The sequence below is a fragment of the Eucalyptus grandis genome, chromosome 8 (assembly GCF_016545825.1).
Source record: "Eucalyptus grandis isolate ANBG69807.140 chromosome 8, ASM1654582v1, whole genome shotgun sequence".
NCBI lineage: Eukaryota > Viridiplantae > Streptophyta > Magnoliopsida > Myrtales > Myrtaceae > Eucalyptus > Eucalyptus grandis.
Genome location: NC_052619.1, coordinates 54,264,754 through 54,289,958, shown reverse-complemented (window position 1 = coordinate 54,289,958; position 25,205 = coordinate 54,264,754). Strand labels below are relative to the sequence as shown.

The following is a 25,205-nucleotide window of genomic DNA, read 5'->3' as shown; positions in this document are numbered from 1 at the left end:
ACAAGATTGAAATTTTTATGTTGGGAGGATCTCTTTCTCTTCGCAATTATATTCAAATGGCCTTTGAATTCCAAGAAAGTACCTTGCCTATGCGATACCTCGAGGTTCCCATCATCTCTTCTAGACTTCGTAAAGTTCACTGTATTGCTCTAATTGATCGGATCACTGCTAGGGCTCGATCTTGGACTCAAAGATTTCTATCATTTGTTGGAAGACTGTAACTCATCAGGCCAGTCCTCCATTCCATTCAATCATATTGGTCGAGTGTGTTTACCTTACCGGCGTTGGTTCTAATTAGTATTGAAACAATCTTGAGACAATTCTTATGGAAATGATCCGCACTTGGTAAAGGTGGGGCTAAGGTTGCGTGGGACAACATATGCCTCAAAAAATGAAGGTGGGCTCGGCATACGGAATTTGAAAGACTGCAATAGAGCGGCTATGCTTAAGTACATATGGATCTTTTTCACCGACAAAGAATCGTTGTGGTGTTGATGGATCCATTCTAATTTCTTAAAAAAGGACAATTTCTGGATCTCCTCAACACCTTCTAGGTGTTTTTGGGGTCGGAAAAAAATATTGCAATTAGAACAGAGTTTAGGTCTTGCTTCGCTTGGAAGATTGGTAATAGGGGTGTGCATGGTCCGGGCAAGCGGTTCTTGACCTAGAACCGGGAACTGCCCGCTAAGGACCGGTTCCGAAAAATTGGAACCAAGATCCATCCGTTTGTTGCATGGATCCACTCGGGAACCGAACCGCCGGTCCGGTCCGGTTCCTGGGTGGATCCATGGAACCAGTCTCACTGACCACAAGATGAAAATCTTAATTAGTTTCAAATAAAATTCGAGAAAGGATATTCTTATATAAAAGGCCAACATTCTGCTATAACCTTAGCAAACAAACCTAGAGAAAAAATAAACAAAAGAACTGGGAAAGACCATATTAGAGTTCAAAGACTCACTAGAAGAGAATTTTGTCCACAAACACTTCGGCGACTCTAAAACTTCCATAAGCTGCAATAGTGAACTACTACTATAAGATATGACAAGGAGTGTGGGCAAGCAATTCAGATTGTTAGCCTCCACAATGAAACCACAGTTCGTAGTGACTAGTAAGTTAGATGGATAGTGTTCAAGCAATTAAAATTCTCCACTTTGTATAACCTCATGTCCATATTAGATATGCTGCGGATACTAGCAATGAATCACATGCTTAAATTAAGCAACACATCATCAACACTTAATCACTTCTCATGGAGCTAAATCATATTATACTTACAACAGAAAATAGATATAAAATAATATTTTCTTTTCATATTCTAAACTAGACTACAAGTATTCCTTTCCTACTGCATTCCATCAGGTATGATGACAAAGAGAAGTAGCACAAAGAGTCACAAGGTAAACTTCAAGATCTTAGCATAAGCAGAATTAAATGACAAAGCCACAGAATCTGTGCGAACCAAGACTCTGACTAGTAATTAGTAATCACTACTGCCTCCAACTTTTTTGAACTGTGCACATTCTAATCGTCCCTAAGGACACAATGTGACTGAATTACTTTAACGCCTATTGTATTCACTTCAACTACATTATCATATCAAGTGGCAGCTTCAAAATTGTCAGCGATACAGTCCAAGAAAGGCAAATCAGACACACATTAACACACTTGATTTCCCCATATTGCCATCTGCATATTTCAAGTTTACCCTTCATTTATCTTCTATTTTCATCTATTGAATCTTATTTTATTACATTCAGCACCTTCTTTCTTCTAACAAAAAGTAGTCGCCCTAAAATCCACAAAGAACACTAGCAGCAACTAACAACGAACATTTCCTGCCAGCAACAAAAATGAATTCTCTATCGTGGTATAGATCAAGCTTACTAATATATCGCAGCATTCTAGCTAGTTCACCATCCACACCTATTCTGGGATACATGCTGCCGAACTTCCTTCGAGAAGGGACAAGGGGAAAATATTTGAGCCCTCAATTCATGACTCTCATTACACAACCATAATTAGATATCACATTACATATTTGCTCATCCTATCAAAGTGTTTATAACCTATTGAACATAACCTCCAGTTGACGAAAGAAAATGTGGGGACATTGGGATGAAACCACACCATCGATGCCAAGTCATTGTCAAGCCTCTATATTACCAACAAGCTCCTAGGCCTCATCCTGACTAAAAACCACTACTTGTAGATCTACTGAAAAAGCATTCTAGTCCAAGACGTACCTAACGACATCGCGAGTCAAATTACTTCCTCAAATGCCTATTATACTCGCATCACTTGCATCATCGTAGCAACTTGCTCACTCAATCACAAGGATGGATGCAGCACGTATTTCAAACACTCTATCTGACTCATCGAATTCGGTTTTGGTGGTGCATTCGCTTTCGACAATCGCGTCCAACTACAAACAAGGGAATCGGCAACATCTCCTGGCACGCGCAACAGCGAAGCACGACCAAATTCACGCTCTCAACGCAACGAGAAACCGAGGAACGAGAAAAAAAAAACAAACAGGAGGGCTCGGGAGACTCATGGGTTGTGGCGTATTCCTCGAGAGGGATGGTCTTCTAGTTGCACCTCTCCCTGGCCTCCGACTACCGGCAGCAAAGTGAGCGCGAGCGCGAGCGGCAGCGGCAGCAAAGAGATCAAGACCGCGAGCCTCAGCAAAACGTCGCGAGCCGGAGGGGCGAGTTGCTTCGCGACGTTTGGCGGTCGGTTCAAGGTGGCTGCTGGACGGAGAAGAGGACCATTGAGGGCGGTTGGTTTGTGGAAGCTAAGGACCGAAAGAACACTTCAACCAGTAAACCGAAGAGACACAGCTACTAAGTGCTAACGCTATCTAGGTTTGTTTTAGTAATTTATTTTTTATATTAGAAATTTACCGGTCTGGTCCAGGTGGGTGGGCGGACGGATCCACCCGCGGAACCGAGAACCGGACCGGTACCCACCGGTTCCAAAAAATTGGAACTGGGAACCGGACCGGTTCGCTCAAGAACCGCCGATTCCGGGCGGTTTCGGTCCGGTTCCGGGCGGTTCGGGCGGTTCCCGGGTATTTTGCACACCCCTAATTGGTAATGGATTTTCGGTTTCTTTATGGCATGATCAATGGCTCGCTGATGGCCCCCTCGATCTTTTATTTCCGAGATCCATCATTGAATTGCCGGGTCTCCCTAAACATGCTGTTGTTGTAGATTTATTCTCCCCCCTCGGTCATTCATTTAAGAGTTCATTTGAGAGCTGCGGCTTCTCTATCCTAGATCAGACTGATGCACCGGATTGTTTCACCTGGAATCATCACCCATCCGGATCCTTTTCTGTTGCCTCTGCATAGGATTTCATTAGAACAAAGAAGGAAAGAGTTTCTTGGGACTCCTTTATTTGGAACTCTGATATTGTCCCTACAAATCAATTTAACTTGTGGTTGATTACCAAGAACAAGTTACCCACCCAGGAAGTCCTAATCCGTTTTGGCAGAATCGTCTCAGGTACTTGTGCATACTGTAATGTTATTCCGGACTCTATCAACCACTTGTTCTTCAACTGTCGTATCTCGGTCACGCTTGCTTATTTTTGGGCGACGGGATGCAATTTACCTTGGAAATCGAGGCCATGGATGGACAACCTTGCTCGGGCGATCGAGTTGCTCTCCGGTAAGGATTTCTACCATCGGATTGTGCGGTTTTCTTTCGGTGCCCTTTGTTATTTGATTTGGAAGAAAATGAATGATATTATCTTATGAGGGGAAGCACTGTTTGTCCCTGCTTTTAAGAACCGCCTTATGAAGATAGTCAAAGATAAAGCGATTATGTTCACAAGTGTTCCGGACACTCCGAGAAATAGACATCTCAAAAGAAGCTGGGATCTTGATCCCTCCATCTTTACGGATCGTCTCGGGCATTAGTCTCCCTGCTTCTTCTCTCGCTCTACTACAAGCTTCATCATCTCTCCGTTTCTTCGTTTTTCGAATGTTTGGCGGAGGTCTGGTGGTTGTAGTTGTTTTTGTGTTGTAACTGTGGTTCTTCTCCTTTTGGTCTGCTTGCCTTTGGCTTTTGTCACGGCTTCCTTCCACTCTTCGGTATTCCTTAGAGTGTAAGCCTTTGGCGCCGTCTTTTGTAATTTTGTCCAAAGCTATATTATTCTTTACCTTTACCAAAAAAAAAAAGTCCAAATATCTAGTTGTAGATTTTTTTAAATCAGACACTTTCTGTTTGAATCAAAATTGTGCTTCCTCCATCAGCTCGAAAGCTTAGGGAAGAAGAGAAAATGGGTGGGATCCATTGCCTAACTCATACTGTTTTGAAAAGAAAAAAAGAGACTTCTTGTATTAGATGCGGGCTTTTACTATCAAAGACCTTTGTTCCTTCACCACATAAATATTAAGGAACTAAAAAGGGAAGATCTTTTTAAATGACTTTTGGGTGGGTCATTGAACTTAGAAGCCACGGAATTGGATAAATATGCAAAGAGAGTCGTGGGCCAATTCTCTTGCAAAATTTGGTCAATAAGGTTGATTCCTTGAAGCATCCTCAACCTCCCAAAGTTGACAATTATTCACGTTTCTTAATGCAGAAATCATTGGACCATGTGGTGCAAAAATTTTGGGATTACAATCTACTTTTGCCCCTCAAATAAATGGCGGATTCATTCAAAGTTAAAGTGAAGAAAAGTAGACATCAAATTTTGAGAATTGATGGGTGTATTAGTTTGGGATTTTACTTTCTATTTGTCACATGTGTATTAATTTTTTTTTTAATAGTATCAATCCAATTTAACAGAAACGAATAGAAATTAAATTTGTCACAAACATACCAATTTGGGTTTTTTGTGGTAAAAAATTTAGTTTAGAATAAATTTAGCATGAGTGTATCGGTTTGAGATTTTTCGTGATATTAATCCTAAAAACAATAAGTTTAGAGAAAAACGACTTGGCTAGAAAGAATTGTTACCCTTATTTTCTTGCTACCCTTCAAAGTAAATATACTTTATTAATGCTCAATTTTTCTACATTCCCAAAGCACAATCATATCTATAATTTACAAAGATGGTTTCATAATTTCTATCTTAATTTCTTTGTAATCATTGTTATTTTGATGGATTATAGAATAAACGAAGACAATATCCATTCCAATTTATTAGTCATTCCATGTTACTTTTAACGATACAAGCTGTATTTAGTGGATTCGCTTATTACCAATTACAATAAAATCAGTTTTTTTTAAACATATTTTCACTGTAATCAAATTCTTGAGATTCCCTTTATTTGAAATTGAATTTCCTAAAAGCATTTTCCCGCGACAAAAAAATTCTCAGCGAGATAAAGACACCCTAAAAGTTCTTTTTTTTTTTCAATTTTCCTATGACGGTATATGACCAGAGGAAACGGTGCCATGAATATGAGAATTGGAGATCGATTTGTTACCATGTAAATGTTACGGGTGCATGGGAGAACGATGAGTCGTTGGATTTTACAAAGTGATCTAGTGACATGTTTTTCCTTCTTTTTGATAAAGTCCCTACGTTTATGGAAGTATGACTGTGAGGGACAAAGTTACCAAATGAATGAATCATGGGTGTGATTCCTTCTTAGAGCAAAGTTGGTTCATCATGTACCGTTGGTAGTCCAAGTGTTCGTAGACTTTGACTTTGCCCCTCTGATCCCGTGATGTTTCAGTTTTCTTGCACCAATCGTACGCTATTCCGTCTTTTTTTTTTCCTCTTTTTTTTTTTTTAGAAAGGTAGCTAATGTTAATGCCAAGTTAAAACGAGGCACAGGGAGCTTAGGTTTTAGATTTCCATGTCAAGATCACATTGACCAATCTCATGCAATTGATAATCTAATGATTGTATTTCGATGCAAACCAAAAACGACATGTATGTGGCACTTTCATACTTTCCATTTAATTAAATTAGAGAGTATCAACTTTTATATTGATTGATGATATGATTGGTTTATTGAAAGTTCAAAGTATTTTTGAACAAATGGTGTTTGTTTGCAAGTATTTTTTTTTAATTTTCTAAATTAATTTTGTGGTAATTAAAAATTTTATGTTTCACAATAGAAAATAAAATTTTGCTAGATCTAGAGGTGTAAAGATGTTCCATTCTAAAATTCGTAAATTCTTAAGTCTTTTCAGGCATAAATCCGAGTGTGACCAAAAATGACATTTAAGATTGAAGTTATTAATCACAATGACTTGATGAGTCAAAAAACACTCTTGGGAAGTATCGAATTCCAATTTGAGTAGTATCTATTTATTTTTATTTTTTTTTGGTTAAGAGTAGTATCTTTTTCCACAAATCAATTTATTCACTTAGTGTATCGAATTTAGTATACTTATTTAAAGTACTTGTAAATAACCTAGATTTATTAGTTAAACTTCAAATGATGGAGAGCTCGTGCTTATTGAGTAAAAGTGCACATATTTTTTGAAAACATTAAAAAAAAAACCCACATATATTGCTAGCAGTTGTAATTAAAATGTCATTTGTTATGTGAAAGTTGAATACATGTTATTTGACAAAATTCTCATAGCAATTAAACCACCGAGGATCTCAGTAGTCATTTAGGGCAAAACTACCTCGAAGAATCCGAGGGAAATTATTGTTAAAAACTAAAAAGCAAAGTGAATAATGAAAAGAAATAAAGCAATGCAACAAAAAGAAGAAAAAAGAAGATGGGGTCATCCTAACGTGGAAAAGGAGTCCCGCCAATGCTTTGGCGTGTGCCTTCGGTAGTCCAAGTCTTCGTAGGCTTGGGTCAATCACCGGTGGGATTCCTTCTTGAGCAAGCTGGTCCATCATGGACTGTTGGTCGTCCAAGTCTTCGTAGACTTTGACTTGGGTCAACCATTGGTGTTAGTCTTCTTGCATCGCCCCGCACGCTGTTTTGTCTTTTTCTTTTCTCTCTTTCCGAAAGTGGTAGCTTATGCCAATACCCCGTTAAGACGAGGCACAGGGAGATTAGGCTTTACATTTTTGGCCTCCCGATCAAAATCATATCGACTGGTCTCATGCAGTTCTTAATTTAGTGATTGTATTTTGATGCAACGCAAAACTATATGTATGGGGCACATTCTATTTTCATTTCCATTTAATTAAATTAGACGGTTCTAACTTTTTATTGATTGATTTTCATTTCACGTTTGGTAAAATTTTTATTCCCAGGAATAGATTGGGAAGAGAATTGAGAATAAAAAAAGAAAAATATGATTCTCCGTTCGAGAATAAAAAAAAAATCAAAATAGTAAAAGTCTCCTTATTTCCTTCCGACATCCCGCGATTGTCGTCCACCACCGCCTGCCGCCGTTCGCCACCACCGCCGCCGCTCGTTGCCGCCCCGGCGAGCCTCACCGGTAGCCGAGCTCGCCCGATGGCCAAGCGCCGGGCGAGCCTCGCCCGGCACCGGGCGAGCTCGCCGGTGGCTAGGCGGGCCTCACCTAGCCCGGCGAGGCTCGCTCAGCCACCGGCGAGGCTTGCCTAGCCTCACTTGGCCACCGGCGAGGCTCGCCTAGCCCTATCTCGCCCAGTTGCCGATGAGGCTCGGCCGACAAGGGACGGCGACGCTCCGATGAGCGTCACCGGCCCTCGTCTAGCCGGCCACGGTCCTGGGACCGGCCAAATGAAGAAGAAGAAGAAGAATAGGAGAAAAGGGAAAAAAGAAAAGAAAAAAAAAAAAAAAAATAATTTGGAATGTAATCAATTAGCAATGTATCAAACGCAATTCTATTCTAGAATAAAAAAATTTGGACATTTATCAAATCCGTTTTTTTACTCAGAATCACTTCTCGGGAATAGAATAAAAAATAATAATTTCTAGTCAGAATTAGCTCCCGAGAATAGAATCGTTATCAAACATGCCCTAAACATTCCATGTTTCACGATAAAAAAACAAAATCTCGTTATATTTAGAGGTGTAAAATTATTCAATTCCAAAGTTCATAAGTTCTTAAGTCTTTTCAAGCATAAATCCTAATGTGACAAAAAATATAAAGATTAAAGTTATTAATCACAATGACTCAATGAGCTAAAAAAGACTATTGAAAGTATTAAATTAGTTTTCCAACAACTTTAGCTTTGATTATACTCCACTAAACTTTGGTTTTAGTAAAAATGAAACTCCAAAAGTCTCGTTGCAGATTCTTTAAAATCGGACTCCTTCCATCCAAATTGAAATTGAGTTTCCTCCGTTGGCTCAAAAGCTGAGGGGAGAAGAGAGCATAGGTGGGATCCATTGCCTAAACTCCGCTCCTTTTAAAAGGAAAAGAAAGATTTTTCGTAGAGAGACAGATCTAAACTATCAAGACCTTTGTTTCTTTGCTACAGAAATATTAAAGGGGAAGATTTTTTTTAATGACTTTTGAGGAGGTCAATGAACTCGGAAGCCAAAGGTTTGGATGAATATACATAAAATTGTGGGTCAGTTTTGCAGTAAAATTGGTCAGTGAGGGTACTTCCTTGAAGCATCATTGCAGCCGGCCAAAGTAAATTATTTACATTTCGCGGAAAATCACCGAATCATATGGTATAGAAATTTTGGATTGAGAATCGATTTTTGTCCCATATAATTCATTTAGAGTCAAGTCAACAAAAAGTTGAAAGTGACCACTGACAGCTGACAGCAACCACTCCATCCATCCATAATCACAACCCTCTTTTTCATCTGTTTCACTGCACACAGTATCAAGTGCATTTGTCTTTTCGTGTACTGCCAAAATACCCAAATGCCCTCATAATATAGGAATTTATTTATCTTTTTCTTTTTGGATATTGATTTTAATGATAATCAGGCTGAGGGCTGAGGGCTCTCTCCGTTGCTTAGAAGATCGAGTAAACTCACTAAGTAGAGCCCCAACACCCGCGGCCATGCAGCCCCAAATCCGTGGCCATGCGAGACTAGCGAACTTTGTCGGTTGCGAATTCTATGGACATAGGTTATGAGCTCTGCATGGAAAGAAAAAGGAGATGAAGGCATAGAAGATAGACTCGAGAAGCGAGATGTTAGCCGCTCGCTCGCCGATGGATTGAAGCATGAAGTTGAGGGTTTATGATGCCAAAGGTGGGCGGCAAATTCGATGGCAACAAGTGGTGAATGATAGCGAGCGGTGATTCCCTAAAAATTCATAACCTTTATATTCATTGCAATGCCAATTATCCAAATTGTTTTTCATATTGTGAAAATCCGAAACTTCTATGGTAACCAAAAAAATACATTCCATCAAAGTTTGCTCTAAGACGGATGTTGAAAATTCAATATGACGATTTGCTTGATCAATGATTAGCTTAAAACTGCACATTTCTTCCTCATCTCCAAATCCCTTATCTTCCAAAACCCTAACCCAACTCCATGCCCCTCAAATTGATGAGCTAACCTCCTCAAAGTTGCACGTCAGTGCATGAGCAATGTGAATATGCCAACACCAGCAAGACCTTCAGATCTCGATAGGATACAAATGTTGACTAAATGAACTAATTGAAATGTATAATATCTTAAGATTTTCATGGTCTGGATAACGATCAATCCAATGATGAATAAATCAAGCATTGTCTCCTCTCCATTGATCTCTCTTGACTGAACTGTATAGCATCAAAATCGGTACAGCGCATTGTAAAATTTAAATCACTTGGAGATATCCGGGGGTCATTTGTATTTTAATTATATTGCCTTTGTAGAGTTTGCTTTCACCCTGAACGGACCACTCGGTGTCAAATGTAGGGGTGAGCATGGTCCGGGTTGGTCCGGGCCACCCCCTAACCCTAGGACCAACCCGTACAGTGTCGGTCCTCAATTTTTAGGACCGAGGACCGACCCTATTGAGCCTAGGACCAAGGACCGGACCGACCCAATGGGTTCGGTCCGGTTCCAGGGTCAACCCGGGACCGATCGATAATTTTTTTCGTCTTATTTTTTATACTCCCTAAAAAAGCAAACCTACAAATTCAAATTACACATCCATCGACAATGCGGCATTGTGCAACTAAACTATAAATACCAATACATATTTAGCAAATTTAAGATGACACAATAATAGAAATTTTGTACCTACTAACCGCTCATCGAGATATGGGACAAGATGGAAAGTTCTTATAATCATATATTTTTAATATTCATAACACCATATGCAAAAGTGTTTTCCTGCATTTGATCATGTAGAATCCACTCAACCAAAAAATGAGCTTCACACCACTTGACTAGCATTTGATCATGTAGAGTCCACTCAACTAAAAAATGAATTTCACACCACTTGACTAGCAAATCAACATAGCAACTGCAGTACTACCCTACTCTTCAAAAACTTCTATCATTTTTCACAAATTGAAAAGCAAAGTGCAGCTAAAATTTATTAGTAAAATACAATTAAACCATAAAAAGTTCAAAATACTTAATATAAACCATGAATATATAATTTCACATCTTGTTAATTCACTTGAACTTCTAAACACCTAAAAACAAAACAAACGACACATAATTAATACTCAACAAAAGTTTTAAATTGAAATTACTATTAGTGCTATTGATAGAACATCTCGATATAATATAATATAACAGACATTTTACTTAGGTTTGGATATATAAGAATTATAAATAATATAATATAATATAATATAATATAATATAATATAATATACGGTGGTTTGGTCCAGTGGTTGGACCGACCCAAAACTCTTGGACCGAGGACCAACTCCGCACAAAGTGTTGGTCCCGGGATTTCGTGACCAGGACCAACCCGGTCCCCTTGGGAACCGGACCAGACTGGCAGGTTGGGCCGGTCCCAGTGGTCAACCCTAGACCGCGCTCACCCCTAGTCAAATGCATCCTCCTTCTTCAATTGAATGATCTAACAACACTTTGTTGCAATAAATGCCCTTGCCCTTGTCCTTGCCTGCAAATTCATAGGAATGATAGGGCACAGGACGCACAGGACGCACTTGTGGCTTTGTTCGTACATAGTTGTAGCGTCACTTCTACGACAGGGGGGTGTCCCACTCGGGGGAAAAGTTTAGTGTGGTTGCCGAGTACCATATTATATAGGGGTGTACATAGTCCGGACGGGCGGTTTCTGACCTAGAACTAGGAATCGCCCGATAAGAATCGGTTTCGAAAAATTAAAACTAGAAATTACCCACTAGTTGCATGAATCCACTTGGGAACCGAACCGCCGGTCCGGTCCAGTTCCCGGTGGATCCATAGAACCATTCCAACCTCCATACCTTCCTTTTTTCATCTTCAACCGGTCACAACCCTTGCTCCGCTTTCGTCCCGGCCACCACCACCATCTTGGCCACCGCCTCCGTTGTCTCCCACTCCTCCCTCAAGACCGACAATGAGGAGGACAACGAGAATGGTAAGTCGTTCTTAGACCTAGAGTTTGTCCGTACCCAAAGATGAGGATGATGGGGAAAAGCCTAAGGAGGATGAGGAGGAAGATGAGAGGTAGAAGCGGGACGAGCTCAATAACGAGAGGACGATAGTGACAATGAATGCGGAGGTGGCGACAACATGGAAAAAGAGTTCAAGTTCAAGGGAGGAAAAGAGAATTAACTCATTATTTTGCCGAGTTCAAACTAAGATTCAAAGGAAGAGGAGTAGATCCGGAGATGAATCGAAGAGAAAGAGGGAGCTCGAGGAGATTTTGAACTGAGAGAGACGAGATGGAGTATGAGAGTAGTGAATTTAGATAAAATGGTAATTGAAGTCATAAATTTTAGATTTGTTAACTTCGAATTTTTTAAATAAAAATTAATATATTATTATAATATAATCGATTCAATTTGAGTGGGCGGATTCGTCCATGGAACTAGGAACCAAACCGATTTCCTTAAAAATTCATTGGTTCCGGACAGTTTCAATCCGATTGTAGACAATCTGGGCGAGTCTGGTTCTTTTGCACACTCATGATATTATAGACCGGCGATATCGGGGGTATTTTGGGAAAAATGCCCCGTCCATTTTTCGTGCTCTTCAAACCTGGAAAACACAATAGAATTCTGGGAAGAATATGACAATTTTAATCGGGACGCGTGGGCTGAAAATCCATCCTTTAGGGTTTACTGCATTTACAGCTCTCCACTTCCGAGAAAATATTCTTCAAGTAGGTCTTTGCCCGCCCGTACACCGGCGCATGTCAACCCAACTGATGCAGGGATGAATCATTTATCGGTACGCGTGACCCCACATTGATTTGGCATCTTTTTCTTTATTAATTTGGCTCCTGCTTCACTGCACACGATATCATCACTCCCCCCATGTGACCACTGACAGCACGCACATCATATTCACGAACCCTGTCCTTTTCCTCTGCTCCTCTTGTCAGTACGCGCATCATGATCACGAACCCTGTCGCATCATGATCACGAACCCTGTCCTTTTCCTCTGCTCCTCTCTCTCCCCTATCAATTGCTTTCTGCCTTTTTGCTGCTGCCAAAATACGCAAATTTCTTTGATCTTTTTTTCTTTTTTGGTGTTGGTTTTAATGATAAACAGGGCTGAAGACCTCTCTCCGTTCCTAAAAAATCGAGCGAATTAACTAAAGGCGTGAATGACAAAATTTATATTTCTCTATTTCTTTGTTTTTCGAAATAGGTTTAGAAAAAAATCCGTTTGATGATACAATTTGATTTCTCTATTTCTGAAACAGATTTATATTCTAGAAATAGAGAAATTGAAAAATTCAAAGGCTGAAATTTTTAAGTTCTCAGTTTCTGAAATAAAAATCTAAGCTGAAATCAAACCATATAAAAAAACCTTGCGCTTTCTTGCTAACTTAATTCACTCATAACCACAACTTCACAAATTATTGCTAATTTTCTTTTTCTTATTTTGCTTGTGTTTTTTTTTTCATTTTTTTTTTGATAACTTCCTCTTTAGGATGAAAGACAATCGAATGGGTCCCAAATTTTAAAAAACAACCAAAGTTCTTAAATGCTTACTTAAAAACAATGGGACTCTTTCCTTCTAGAAAAGGCACACACATGGCCAGTTGAAGAAAAAGTTCTTACGTAATAGATGAATAAAAAACGTGCCTAGAAATTTAACCTTGTTTCTTCATGGATTCAAAATTCTTGCAAAATCAAAATAATTAGATTATTACACAATCTTGAATTTTAATTTGAAGGCAAGAGAATCTTTCTCTTTGTTATGTAAGGGTCATTAAAGGTTCATTGAGCAACAATAAAGAAATTAGGGATGAGCAACCGGATTGATTCAATTCGAGAATCAAAATAAACCGACCTTCCCCCGATTAGTTTCTAACCATTAACATTACTTCAAGGTAGAATTCTCATATATTCCTTTACACTATCAATTTTATTTTGTTTATAATATTGTATAATACTAGTCTTTGATAAAAGGATAGGGCTGTATAAACGCCATTGATGGCACCCATATTCATGCTTTCGCAGTACTTGTCTGAACCTACGTAGCATGAGCTTGCAAACGATACATTGACTGATGAGGGAAACCAAATAAATATGCTTAGGAAAACCATTGCTAATAAAATGGCAATGAATAATAATATACCGGAAATTTCATGAAATTGTATTTTCAACTTTTGTAATGTATTAGTATTATTTCGACTATTATTTTGTAGTTGATGATTTGCTATGTTGTTATCTAATCAATTAAATAGAAATTTTATTCTGTTATCCAAACCGTTTTCATATCATCAAATCCAAAACTTGTATGATGATAAAAATATATATTTCATCAAAGTTCGGTCCATGATGGACGTTGAGACGTGGTGTCTTGCTTGGACAGTGGCGAACTTAAAAATCTGAACTTCGCAATTTGTTGAGTCAAAGTTTTGAAAGAAAACTGAAATTTAGCAACTTTTAGGGTTGAAGAGGTGAGATAATTCACTTCGCCATCTTTCTTGCAAAACAAACGAGCTGTTATCCTGTTCCGCTTCGCGCTTTGAGACTTTCGCATTCGTCCACGTTGATTTTAGCATTTCACTTTTGGTTTTACTCCTTTTCGGGAGAACTAAGCATGTGATGGATTTCTCTTTATTTGGATGAAGAGACCAAAATATTCAACATGCCCAGGTTTAGAATTTTTTTATCTTTTCCTTTTATTTAGTTTCTTTTCTAAGTGAACTTCGTTTAAACTCCACGACAACTCCTTCCACATCCTTCCTTGATCTTTGCACGTTTCTTCCTTTGCTCCACATCCTTAATCTTCCCTCGTCGTCACTGCTCTCTGCCCACACGCCTCCAAAACCCTAGCCCCATGCCCATGGCCATGGTCATTCCCGGTGATTGACGAGCTGACCTCCTCAAAGTTGGCAGGGAGTGCATGATTGATGTGAATGCTACAACACCAGCAAGACCTTCAGATTTCAATGGGTCCTGATGTCGTTTAAACGATTGGTATTTGATAAGGACGACATGGAGAAAGCACACGGTGGGGCAGCCACGGAGGAAAAATGAAATCCCGCTAGATGTGAAACACTTCCATTCCGAAATTGATAAGCTCTGAAGTCTTTTCAGATTTACATCCGAATCTGATAAAAATAAAATTTAGGATTGAAGCTATTAATTGCGATGATTTTATGAGTCAAAAAATACTTTTGAGAAATATCAAATTCATTAATTCGAACCTAATGGAAGATCAAATTTATTCTCGATGGCTTTAGCTTTGATTATTACTCTACTAAACTTTTGTTTTAGTAAAACAAAAGTCCGAAAGTTTTCTTGCAGAGTTTTGTAAAATCATATTCCTTCCGTTCGAATTGAAATTGAGCTTCCTTCAATATAGCTCAAAAGCTTCAGGAAGAAGGGAAAACTAGTGGGATCTCACTACTTAACTCCTACTTTTTCTTTTTTTTTTTTATGACCCGGGAACCTCCGTACAGCCGGCAGCCGGCGAGGTAAACCCGGGGTGACGCTAGGGGAGGACCCACCACCCCGACGTCACACTTAAGATCCCGTGCTGCCTGGATTCGAACTTCTCTCCTCCTCGCACTTAGCTCCTACTCTTTTTAAAGGAAAAGAGAGACTTTTCTTAGATGCGGTCTTAACAATCAAAGACCTTTGTTCCTTTACCATAGAATATCAAGGAAATAAAAAGGAAGATTTTTTTGAATGATTTTTGGGTAGATCACTGAACTTAGAAATGTGCTTTACCCAAAAACCAAACAAAACATGTGTTTACCTATGTAGATTATTATTCTTCTTCAAATCGCAATTTTGTGTTGGTTATTGCCATAGAGGTGATGCCACAAGTGCTGAGATGCTTTCATACACATTGTAACAACTACTTAAAAGTTCTATTTCAAATTTAGTAAGACAAAGTAGCAATTTATAAAGTACCTCAAATAAAAATCTTCACATAGTAAATTGACAAAATAATGCACTTGGAGTTCATATAATTTGACTTGACCTCAATAGGAAAGTTAATTAGCAATTCAAAGCCATTGAAACATCTAAACCAAACCAAATTAAAACAAAGAAAATCTGAACACGGGTACTTGCAGAACTATCACTAGTCAACATGCAAAGTGAACTTAAAAAGAATGTTTGCATAAACCTCTTTGTTACACAAATGTACAACAGAATGGGAAGCACCTCTTATCCGAAAAAAAAAAAAACATACTCAACAGAGCAGGTGTCCATCCTTTTGCCAAATTTCTTTTAAGCAGATAATGTTTGCCAAATTCCGGAGGTGATTATTCATCTTAATTTCTTCCACTTTGAAACATTAGAAATGTAAAGTTCTGGAGAAGATTTTCAGATTCTCCGATCACTACGATGATGTAAATGAAAAGATGCTCATTCATCTTAAATTTCTTCCACTTTGAAACATTGGAAACTTACAGTTTCTTCAAGGATAAAGTTGCTGGATTTAGAAGATAAAAAAATTGTCCGGAACAATTTTTGAACAAAAGTTAACGCGTTTGTAACGTTTGGTCAGGAATAAAAAATGAACAAAAACACCGTTAAATTTTATTATTTTTTTGTTTCTTTTAATTTTTTAAACATTTTTTATTATTTTTTATTTTTCCTTTCTTTTTATTTTTTTCTTTTTCCACCGATCACGATGATGTAAATGAAAGGCCGAGCCATTAGTTTCTTCGGGCTCGCCAGATCCGGCGAGGCCAGCGCCGCGCGCGGCCACGCCGACTCAGTCGAGCCCGAGCCTCGCCATTTGAGCCAGTCAGTGGAGCCCGAGCCTCGTTTAACGCTCGGCCTCGCCCAAAGTTTTAAGATTCTCCAAAGAAAAGAAGAAGAAAAAGAAGAAAAGAAAAAGAGAAGAAGAAGAGAGAGAAGAGATTTTCAAGGCTTTGATTCTCGTTTGTATTTCATGCACAATACAAAATTGCAACCAAAGTTCTTCGGGAACAGTTTCTTCAAGGTTTTTGGAGTGTTTCCATGTTAGTGTACGCACCGATAGCAAATGTCTAATACATATGGACGGTAAACTTGAGGGGAGCCTCAGGAAGCACTGCACTGCAGACATTCACGACAGAGTTCAACTCTCTAGAGATGAGAAAGTTATGGAATATCTAGTGATAAGGTGGTCATTATTGAAGAGGACAACTTTAATGACTCCAGTCTGTTTAACCTACCAATCCACCGGGTACAGAATCTTCCATAATATTTTCAAGTTCCTAGTCAACTGGAGAGATATTGGCTTTCCCAGGACAAATCTCTCAAGCTTTTCAAGTTGGAGAAACCAGAAATGCCATCATCAACTCGGTATGAATATTGCAGACATATAAGACTTTCTGGGAGCCTCGATAATTGGTTATCTCAGCACATGTCAATTTCAAGATCTTACAAGATGAATATCTCCAAGATGTCATTGGAATTTCTATTAGCAAATTTTCTCTAAGCTCTGCATCTTCTAGCCTTTCCAGCTTCCAGAATGCACACATCTAAATGCTGCAGCCCGTGACCTACCATTTCATCTGCAAGTCTTCCGTTAATGCCATTCTCATACAATCTTATGAGCCAATTCAATCCAGCAAGCTAGTAATCCCTCATCTTCCCTTGTATACCTGCAAAAAAGCATACAAATAGAACTTAAGAAAGCAGTTAACTTATATTTGCTGGTGATATCCTGTTGCCAAGATAATTGCATAAATCAGAGCAAAACAGAATCTCTCTGGAGAAAGACAACAATACAATAAAGGGTGTCCCCAGTGCAAGAGGTTCCCGCCTAGACAAGGGCCGGGAAGGGATGTCAAAAATATCTACTTAGTCAACACCAAAGTACTTGGAGTATTATAATTGTTAGTGATAAGGAATCATGTCAACACCAGGAACATTTACAATCCCACATTATTTAGCGTTGTGAAATTGCAGCAAACATTACAGCTTCTCCAAGTCAAAGCAGGGGTACAGCAGAGATATGAGCAGGAAAGACCATCCTTCTTTCAATCAAACCAGAGAGAGAGAGAGATTACAAGAGGGTTGTGTCACCAGCTGCATGTTTCCTGTACCAGACAAGCCATCTTCTTCCTCCTTTAAGACATTCTTCATCCTCTTCCTCTTCAGTTATTTTAGATTCATGATGACCCCTACATGTTAAGCAAAGAAAAACATCACTGAACAAACATGAATGCTTAACACAGAAATGGTCTGGGAAATGATGACTTGAACTTCACAAACATGTTTTCTTCACTTTTAAGCATGAGTAGATGTTTATTTGTCCACTGGAAGAGAACAATCAATATAAGGTTACAATTGAACAGCATTAATTTGCATAAATGTTACCAAATCCCAATTCCCTTTGAATATGGAACCTTAACACCAAATGTAACTGGAAGTCTAGCAGGTTAGACCACTGGAACATAGGCACCTTTCCTCTAAAGAATCCCAGCATTAGGCAAATATTAATATATGGCAAAAGGCCCATCAAGGATCAAACAAAGCGTTCAGTCCCAATTAAGCAACTATGAAGTATGAAGAAAGTTAGGACCTATGTAGAAATTGTTCAGCAGGTTGTCAAAAGGAACATATGTACAAGAGATCGTATCTGCAATGCACACAATACAGAGAGAATTGTCATTGGTAATGATACCTTCCTTTGATTTTCTGTGAAGCAGACAGGTTTCCTCTGGCAAAATGAGCAAAATCTCAGTTTGCTGCAGAAGATACTTCAACCACCCTTTTCCCTTATTATTCTCGAAAAATTATTTCAAAAACAAGAAAATGTTACTGGCATAATCAATACATGAACTCGAAATAATGCAAGAAATAGTCATTTTTAGAAGGGAAAGACACCAAGTCAGCGTCAATAGTGGCATTTTGCTGATCCAGTATTTCCTGAATCTTCTGCTTCTTCAACTTTTGCATTTCACGAATCCTGGCCTTTTCATCTTGCTAACTTCTGTTTCACCATTATCTTCCTGTGCAGCGAATGAGGAAAAAGAATGCAAAAATAAATAAGCAGCAGCAACACTTCTGATACTCACTAAGTCATAGTTACAAGTATCTAACAACATTTCAGACGTACGGAAGCACTTGCCAACTTAAGAAGTCATGTGCATGTAAAGACAGAAGCAGAGCAAGATAGACAAGCTCTGTTCACCATCGTTTCCCACTTTGTATATGGTGAGAGGTGACTGATGAAGCTTTCAATCACAACTTCACAAGGAAATGTTAAAATAAAAGGGAACAACCCGAGTCATCAGCTTCGAATATTAAAAACATGAAAAGTTGCAGCTCTGCTCAAGTACTCTAGCCGTGGAGTGCAAAATCAATCAACCAACCAGGAAAAAAAGAAAGAAAGAAAATAAAATAAACAGAAATCCCTCTCAAAGGCATAGTTTTTGGCATGCACCTTCATGCCTTCACTATAAGCGAGAGACGCTCTCAACTTCCGCTCTTCTTCATCCAACCGAGAGTATGCCAGAAAATAATAAACCCCAAACGAAGAGCAGGAAACATGTTCACCTCGAAAATGCTTCAACTCTTGTGCTAATTTAACCTTACAGTACATGTATCTATACGTATATACTTTTGTATTATCAGTGTTCATTCTGCGCAATTCAATAGTAAAGCGGAGGATTAATACAGCAAGCGCCAATCTGCAGAAACGAATGCAGTAAAAGAATCACGAGAGACCACTAGAAACTTGTCTCGAGTGTCCTAACTCAACATCCTCGGTCGAAATCCAACGCTCATTCTACAACTTCTAGAAAAACTCGCATTCAAATACGAAGCACAAATCCACTTCCTAGCGCAAAACACCAGAGAGACCCACAACCGCACCGGACCCCCGCAAACCCTAGCAAGCAAACGAGAGATCCGACGCCGAAATTCTCAACTAATCCAGTAAAAGAACAAACAGGAGCAGCCGAGCAACCGAACCTCGTCGTCGTCGTCGTCCTCCTCCTCGGCCTCGCCATTCTCGTCGGCGTCGTCGTCGGCGGCGGGAGGGGGGGCGTCGTCCTCGTCGGCAGAGCTGGCGGAGCGGGCGACGGCCTCGAGCTCCTCCTCGTCCTCCTCGTTGACAGGCTCGTCGAGCTGCGGCTGCTCCTCCTCCTCGGACCCGTCGGACAGGGCCTCGTCGGAGGACGCCTGCTGCCTCGAGGGCCGCGCCATTGCGATCGGTGCTGAAGGCCTCCCTCCGGCGGAGATCGGCGGATCGATCGAGGTCGTCGCTGCTCGTTCTAGAGAGAGAGAGGCCGAATCGAAATCTGAAGCGACGATCGGAATTAAAAGGGCGGCGGAGGCGGAGGAGCGGATCGTTCGATCGGAGTCGGTGTCCGAAAATGGAGGAAGCGAGAAGGGGGAGGAGGGTTTGCGCTTTTTCGTAATTTTGTATTAAATAGCTTCTTCTCTTTTATTATATTTTTAATTAGGTTCGGCTTTTTTGTTCCGGCTTTTTTTTTTTTATTCGGTTTCGTTAACTGCGACTGGGTGCGAAAATTTCCCGCCAGTCAGAGTCGGGGGGAAATGTAATTTCGTTTCCCGCCGCGGGAATCAAAGCTGGCGCTGGCCGGCGCGCGGGATGGACCCGCGGCTCGAGGATCAGCGGGGTGGTTCGGCCTCGCCTCGCCGCCGTGACGGGTCACGAAAAGAAAGAAAAAGGATGATCATTGTGATACGATTACTCATTCTTAATTTTATCATAAATGTTCGGCTTGAAAAATACCTGTCAGCCTATTTATATGTGTATAAACTGATCATCGTAGATAGTATCGATATATTGAAACTCATCATCGTACTTAGAGCTTAGTCCTTATCGGGCGATCCCGAGGAATGGGGAGGTCGAAACCCGGCGCGCGTCGGGTATTTCGGAGTTACAAAAAAAAAAAAAAATATATATATATATATATATATATATATAAAAGGTTTGGAAAAAAAGTTATAAATGCCTCAAATACTAACCAATCAAAAATTACTCTAGATATGATTTGAAATTATGAACATATACCTCAAAGATCGTGTGACCTCTTTATGATTGAGTTACCACGATAGGGGGGGGTGGGCTACTGTTCCTTCTCAAAAAATAGTGACGTGTGAATCAATTTTGTGCTTATAAAGTTTGACCTAGGTTACACAAACAATTCATTTTATTTGTACTACGTATGAAGGAAAAGACTTGAAGATTGATGTCTATGGAATTGATCAATTTATTCTCCACCGTAATTTTTCTTCAATCTCGCTCTTTTCTTAACTCCCACTTGTTTAGTGTACTAATTTTGCTACATTTTTATAATATTCCCCTACCAATGTAAATTTGCGAGAGCTACAAAATATAGTGCGCACCACACGTTGATATTCTTATTTATGTTATCAATATAAGCTAAACACGAAAAAAAAAAATCAAATTCTTTACATTCTAAAAATGTACATATGTGATATTTTGTCCAAGGATACGAACTCATATCATATTCTTTTACATGTAAAGTCTTAATTTCCCGATGCTCATTCCACTCTTATATACAATTGATCGATTATGAGGCAATAATGCTATGATTTTTAAGGCAGTGATTGATTTTAAATGTACTCACGTTATAAATAGATCATGTATTTTAGACAAAGCAACTCAACTCAAAATTCTAGAAGTATATTTATGTTAAAAAGTATAAACTAACATCCGACCGACATTTATGCGAAGTGGGTGATTTGATTCCAAGCTTGGTGACCCAACTGAAAGCTTTATTAGATGGGCTTAAGGCCCGTCCGCCCACGCTGGGCCCAGAAAGCCCGGTCCATGGGAATAGGGCCCGTGGAAAGAAGGGGTATAAAAGGGAGGAGAGAGAGAGAGAAGACGTTGGTTGAAATCATAATTCACGTCTTCTCTCTCCCGCGCGTATTCTCTCTCAAAAGGAAAAGAAAGAACAGTAACGCATACGGCTTGTTCTTCCTCCCTTCAAGGCTTCATCGGATTGAATTGCTCAGTTTCTCTTCCTCCATCAACGTCGGTGTTTAACTGTGGGCTAAAAGGTACTTTCGAATCCGTGGTGTGCTTTAGGATCGGTGATGCGTGTGACCCGGGCCTTCCACATTGATTTACGATTTACATAGATGGAGCAATTTACATAGACGAATAACCTTTAATCGAAGTGGAATCCGAGAAAGGGCTGAACAAAAAAAGAACCTATTACTAGTGCAGTGGACTCCCTCACTGAAAGAAAGAATGCCCATAAAGGACTCCCTCACTAAAAAAAGTATTTACATTCCGGAGAAATTTTTGAACAAAAAGAATAAACGGAAACACATTTGGTAAATTTGTATAAATATTTTATTTTTTAATAATTTTATTTTATTTTTCCTTTTTTCTTTTTTCTTCTTTTTGGCCGGTCGCGCGGCCTCGGCCAAAAATTAACGTGGAAACAACTTTTTGTTGTTTCTTATTTCGTTTCCTTTTGTTTATGAGAAAAAAAGAAAAAAGGAAGCATCCAAATGCGTTTATGTTCCTTTTTTGTTCCAGGAACAAAAACAGAAAAAAATGTTTCGTACAAACAAACAGGCCCAAATTAAAGCCGCTCATCCTTGGTCGGCTCGATCGCGGGAATTTGGAGGAACAACCATGGCCTCATCACGGATGGCTTCATTGAGGAAACCCATGCTGATGCCACCCTTGTCGTGGAAACCGAAAGAGACGCGAGCTGCAGGAGCACAAGGCATTGAACTTTCCTCAGACAATCTATCAGCGGTGGAATGCTTGGAGGGTCAGATGGAAGCTCCATGGATTGTTCGGTCGTTATCAATGATCGTGTGGATCTCTCTTGGGCCAGCTGCCAAATGTTAATGTCATCTTTAAGACCAGAGAAACTAACTAGGTTGCGAATTGGGTTGCAAAGACCCACGAAATAAGCTCCCTTCCGCCTCCATGGATTTTCAAACCTTCCATTCCTTTTAGTCGATTTTATGTCTCGACTTTGGAAACTCTTATTATCCATCTTTCGATTAGCAATGGAAGTCATATTATTATAGAGAAAAAAATCAACGTAAGTACAACGAGAACATAAAAATTAATACTTACGGCAAGTCACCCTCTTCAACTCTCTTTCAAAAAAAGAGAAATGATTCCGTGATTTATGATCAAGATCTGCTCGCTAATTGCTCAAGTTTAATTACATTCTTTTCAAATTTGAATGATTCGAGTCATTAGATTGATTCTAGCTTAAATTCGAAAATAATCGTCCGAAGTAGTACTTGCGTTTTCATATACCTCCACGAATATTAACATTAATTTCAGTGTATTTTTTGGGAATATTCTAGTTTGAACCAAGCCGCGAGTCAAAGTGCTGACGTGGAGAAATCATACGGAAGCTCCAAAAGAAGAAAGATGGTAAACCCCAAATTTGTCCGAAAGCAGAAGAAATCGGCCGCGCGGTCATTCTCCACGCCCCCGATTTCAGACGAACTTCCTTCCTTGCCCTCGCGCGACCGACGAATCACCGAACGCGGACACCGAATATGCCCGCCACCAGAAGAAGATCCCGAGGGCAAATCAGGAAAGATGCGTAACTTCGTCGTCGTCCTCCGCTTCCCTTCGCCCCCCGACAAGTCGCTGCGGCTCTCAATCGCCATAATAAAAGTCCACGGACGACGCCGCGACAGACCAGAATCGAGTTTCGAATTCGAGCGACGCGGACGAGAATCTCGCGATCTCTCTCTCTCTCTATCTCGCCGGGCCATCCGAGCCGTTTTGATCGCGCGTGATTGATTGCGTACATGAAGGTGCGGAGATTGGAGTTTTTTTTTTTTTTTTTTTTGACGTGTTTTTTTTTTTTCTCTTTTCTTGACGACGCTGTCGGATCCGTTTTCTGTTGCAGGATATGGAGCGGAGCGGGTCGTGGTTGAGGGCGATGGTTGTTCTGACGTGCTTGGTTGCCGCAAGTGGGGCGAAAGGTAATTGCAATTCGCGTTCGCGCATCAGTTAACTGCTCTGATTCTGCGATGGGGAGTTTTGATTGTGAGAAGGCGCAGATAGACAGGCGCTAGGATTGAGTACGTCGGTTTCTGAGCACGGACAGCGAGATTTGTATTGTGAATTTAAGGAATTAGGCATTTCAGGGTTGGGAAATCGTTGACTGCGTCGTGGAGCTGGAGTATCTGATTGAATGGGGCAAAACTATAGCCATGTGATCCCTCTGGTGTACAATTGGGTGTTTTCAAAGCATATAAAGGACGAGCGTTGAGTTGTATTTGGTTGGTTCTGTTAAGCCCTTAGATGACCAAGTTGGATCAATGCCACGCCTGGAATAGCGTCAGATTGATTGAATTTCCTTATATTTGTTCGATGCAAATCTCACTCTGCTGTTTCTACTTTGGAGAAAAAAATATGTTGACCATCTTAAGAGTGATTGAACATTGGCTATTCAGCTTGTGTTCGGTTATGGACTGTAGCCGATAGGTTTTCATGGAGTAGCTTTGTGGGAAAGTGGAGCGTTATGTTGTTTATGTATTCCCCCTTGATCACATTGGATTTTGTAAATACTTCTTCAATTCACGAAGAAGGACTGCGAAGATATACTGAATGTTGTTTCGAGTTGATGTTTCCTTAAAGTGTTCCCCTCACTTGATTTGTCATAATAGCTTGTTAGAGTCATAAGAAACTTGATTCATTGCTTGTGATTGAATGAGTGTGACCGCATTTCAATCCAAAATTTTATCTACTGGTAAATGCAGAGCTTAAAGTGAGGTCCAGGGCTCATAAAGCTATTTACAATCACACTCTTGCCACGATATTGGTGGAGTATGCATCAGCTGTAAGTGTTCTTTAAAAAAAATTTCGCATTTGCCTAGAACTTCTCATTACACATCAGGTTTCACCATTTCAATACAATACAATTGTAAATTAATGCAAAGCTTTTTATTGCAGGTTTACATGTCAGATTTGACAGAACTTTTTAGTTGGACATGTCCTAGATGTGATGGAAAGACCAAGGTAATTTGACTACTTTTTAATGTAGCATCGTTGCTAAGGTTGCATTAAGAATGGATCTTTAGTACTGAATACCCAATTTTTCAAGATGAGATTTTGTGGGCATATGCTGCCTCGTCTTATGAGCTTCTGAACTGGTTATTAATGCCTTTTTGATATGAAAGCAGGGATTTGAAGTCATAGAACTAATAGTTGACGTTCAGCACTGCTTACAGGTATATAAATCGTTTTACGGTGGCCTATCAATTGGATGCTTGTGATGCCTATATGTTTGAATTGCATCTAATTGCTTGTCTCTATTTCTAAACTATTTTATATATATATAGGCATATGTTGGGGTGGCCAAGGACCTTAATGCTATGGTTATAGCTTTCAGAGGTACCCAAGAACATAGGTATGCATGTTAACTTTTGCAATTCCTCCCCTTACAATTGACATGCAAAGGATTTGATCAAAATTTAAGCTAAGAAGAGCACCCTCAGTGAATGCTTACACAAGGCACATGGGACTGCCATCCATACGAACAGAAAAAGGGTGAATCATTTCCACCAAGACACGGAAGTTACTTTCTTGTAATTTCAGATGGAGTCACGAGGAGATCACATATTTCACTAATTTTGTTCTGTGAAAAATTCTGTCACGTCTCTTTATAATTCGAGCTTTTTAGTTAGTGATTGCTTCTATTTATGTCTACAGCATACAAAATTGGGTTGAAGATCTCTACTGGAAACAGCTTGACATAAATTACCCTGGCATGCCTGGTGCTATGGTGAGTTCTAGAGATGATAAGCCTCTCACAACCTGTGGATGCTTCTGATTTGGATTGAGTTACAGT

The 25,205-nt window shown here is 39.7% G+C and overlaps 1 protein-coding gene and 1 pseudogene across 6 annotated transcripts in view; one reads left to right on the top strand and one right to left on the bottom strand.

Moving 5' to 3' along the window:
- LOC104415074 overlaps positions 1 to 25,205 on the top strand; it is a 44,232-nt pseudogene that overhangs the window by 15,891 nt on the left and 3,136 nt on the right. The window contains exons 3-7 of the transcript XR_005545907.1: positions 24,115 to 24,194; positions 24,308 to 24,373; positions 24,538 to 24,585; positions 24,697 to 24,764; positions 25,067 to 25,139. The product of XR_005545907.1 is annotated as a lipase-like (transcript). The remainder of the gene's footprint in view (positions 1 to 24,114; positions 24,195 to 24,307; positions 24,374 to 24,537; positions 24,586 to 24,696; positions 24,765 to 25,066; positions 25,140 to 25,205) is intronic.
- LOC104438252 (ISWI chromatin-remodeling complex ATPase CHR11-like) overlaps positions 16,505 to 25,205 on the bottom strand; it is a 133,762-nt gene continuing 125,061 nt past the window's right edge. Inside the window, exons 1-5 of one of the 5 annotated variants that reach the window (XR_005545911.1) lie at positions 19,336 to 19,789; positions 18,247 to 18,371; positions 18,044 to 18,146; positions 17,427 to 17,540; positions 16,505 to 17,018 (exon numbers count right to left, since the gene is read on the bottom strand). Coding sequence is in view for 1 of the 5 variants with exons in the window: in XM_039300841.1 (XP_039156775.1) it covers positions 16,990 to 17,018 (29 nt within the window). In the remaining 4 variants the exon portion in view is untranslated. Of the gene's footprint in view, positions 17,019 to 17,426; positions 17,541 to 18,043; positions 18,372 to 19,335; positions 19,791 to 25,205 lie in introns of those variants that run through there. The other 4 variants (XR_005545912.1, XR_005545909.1, XR_005545910.1 and 1 more) reach the window with 4 other exon arrangements.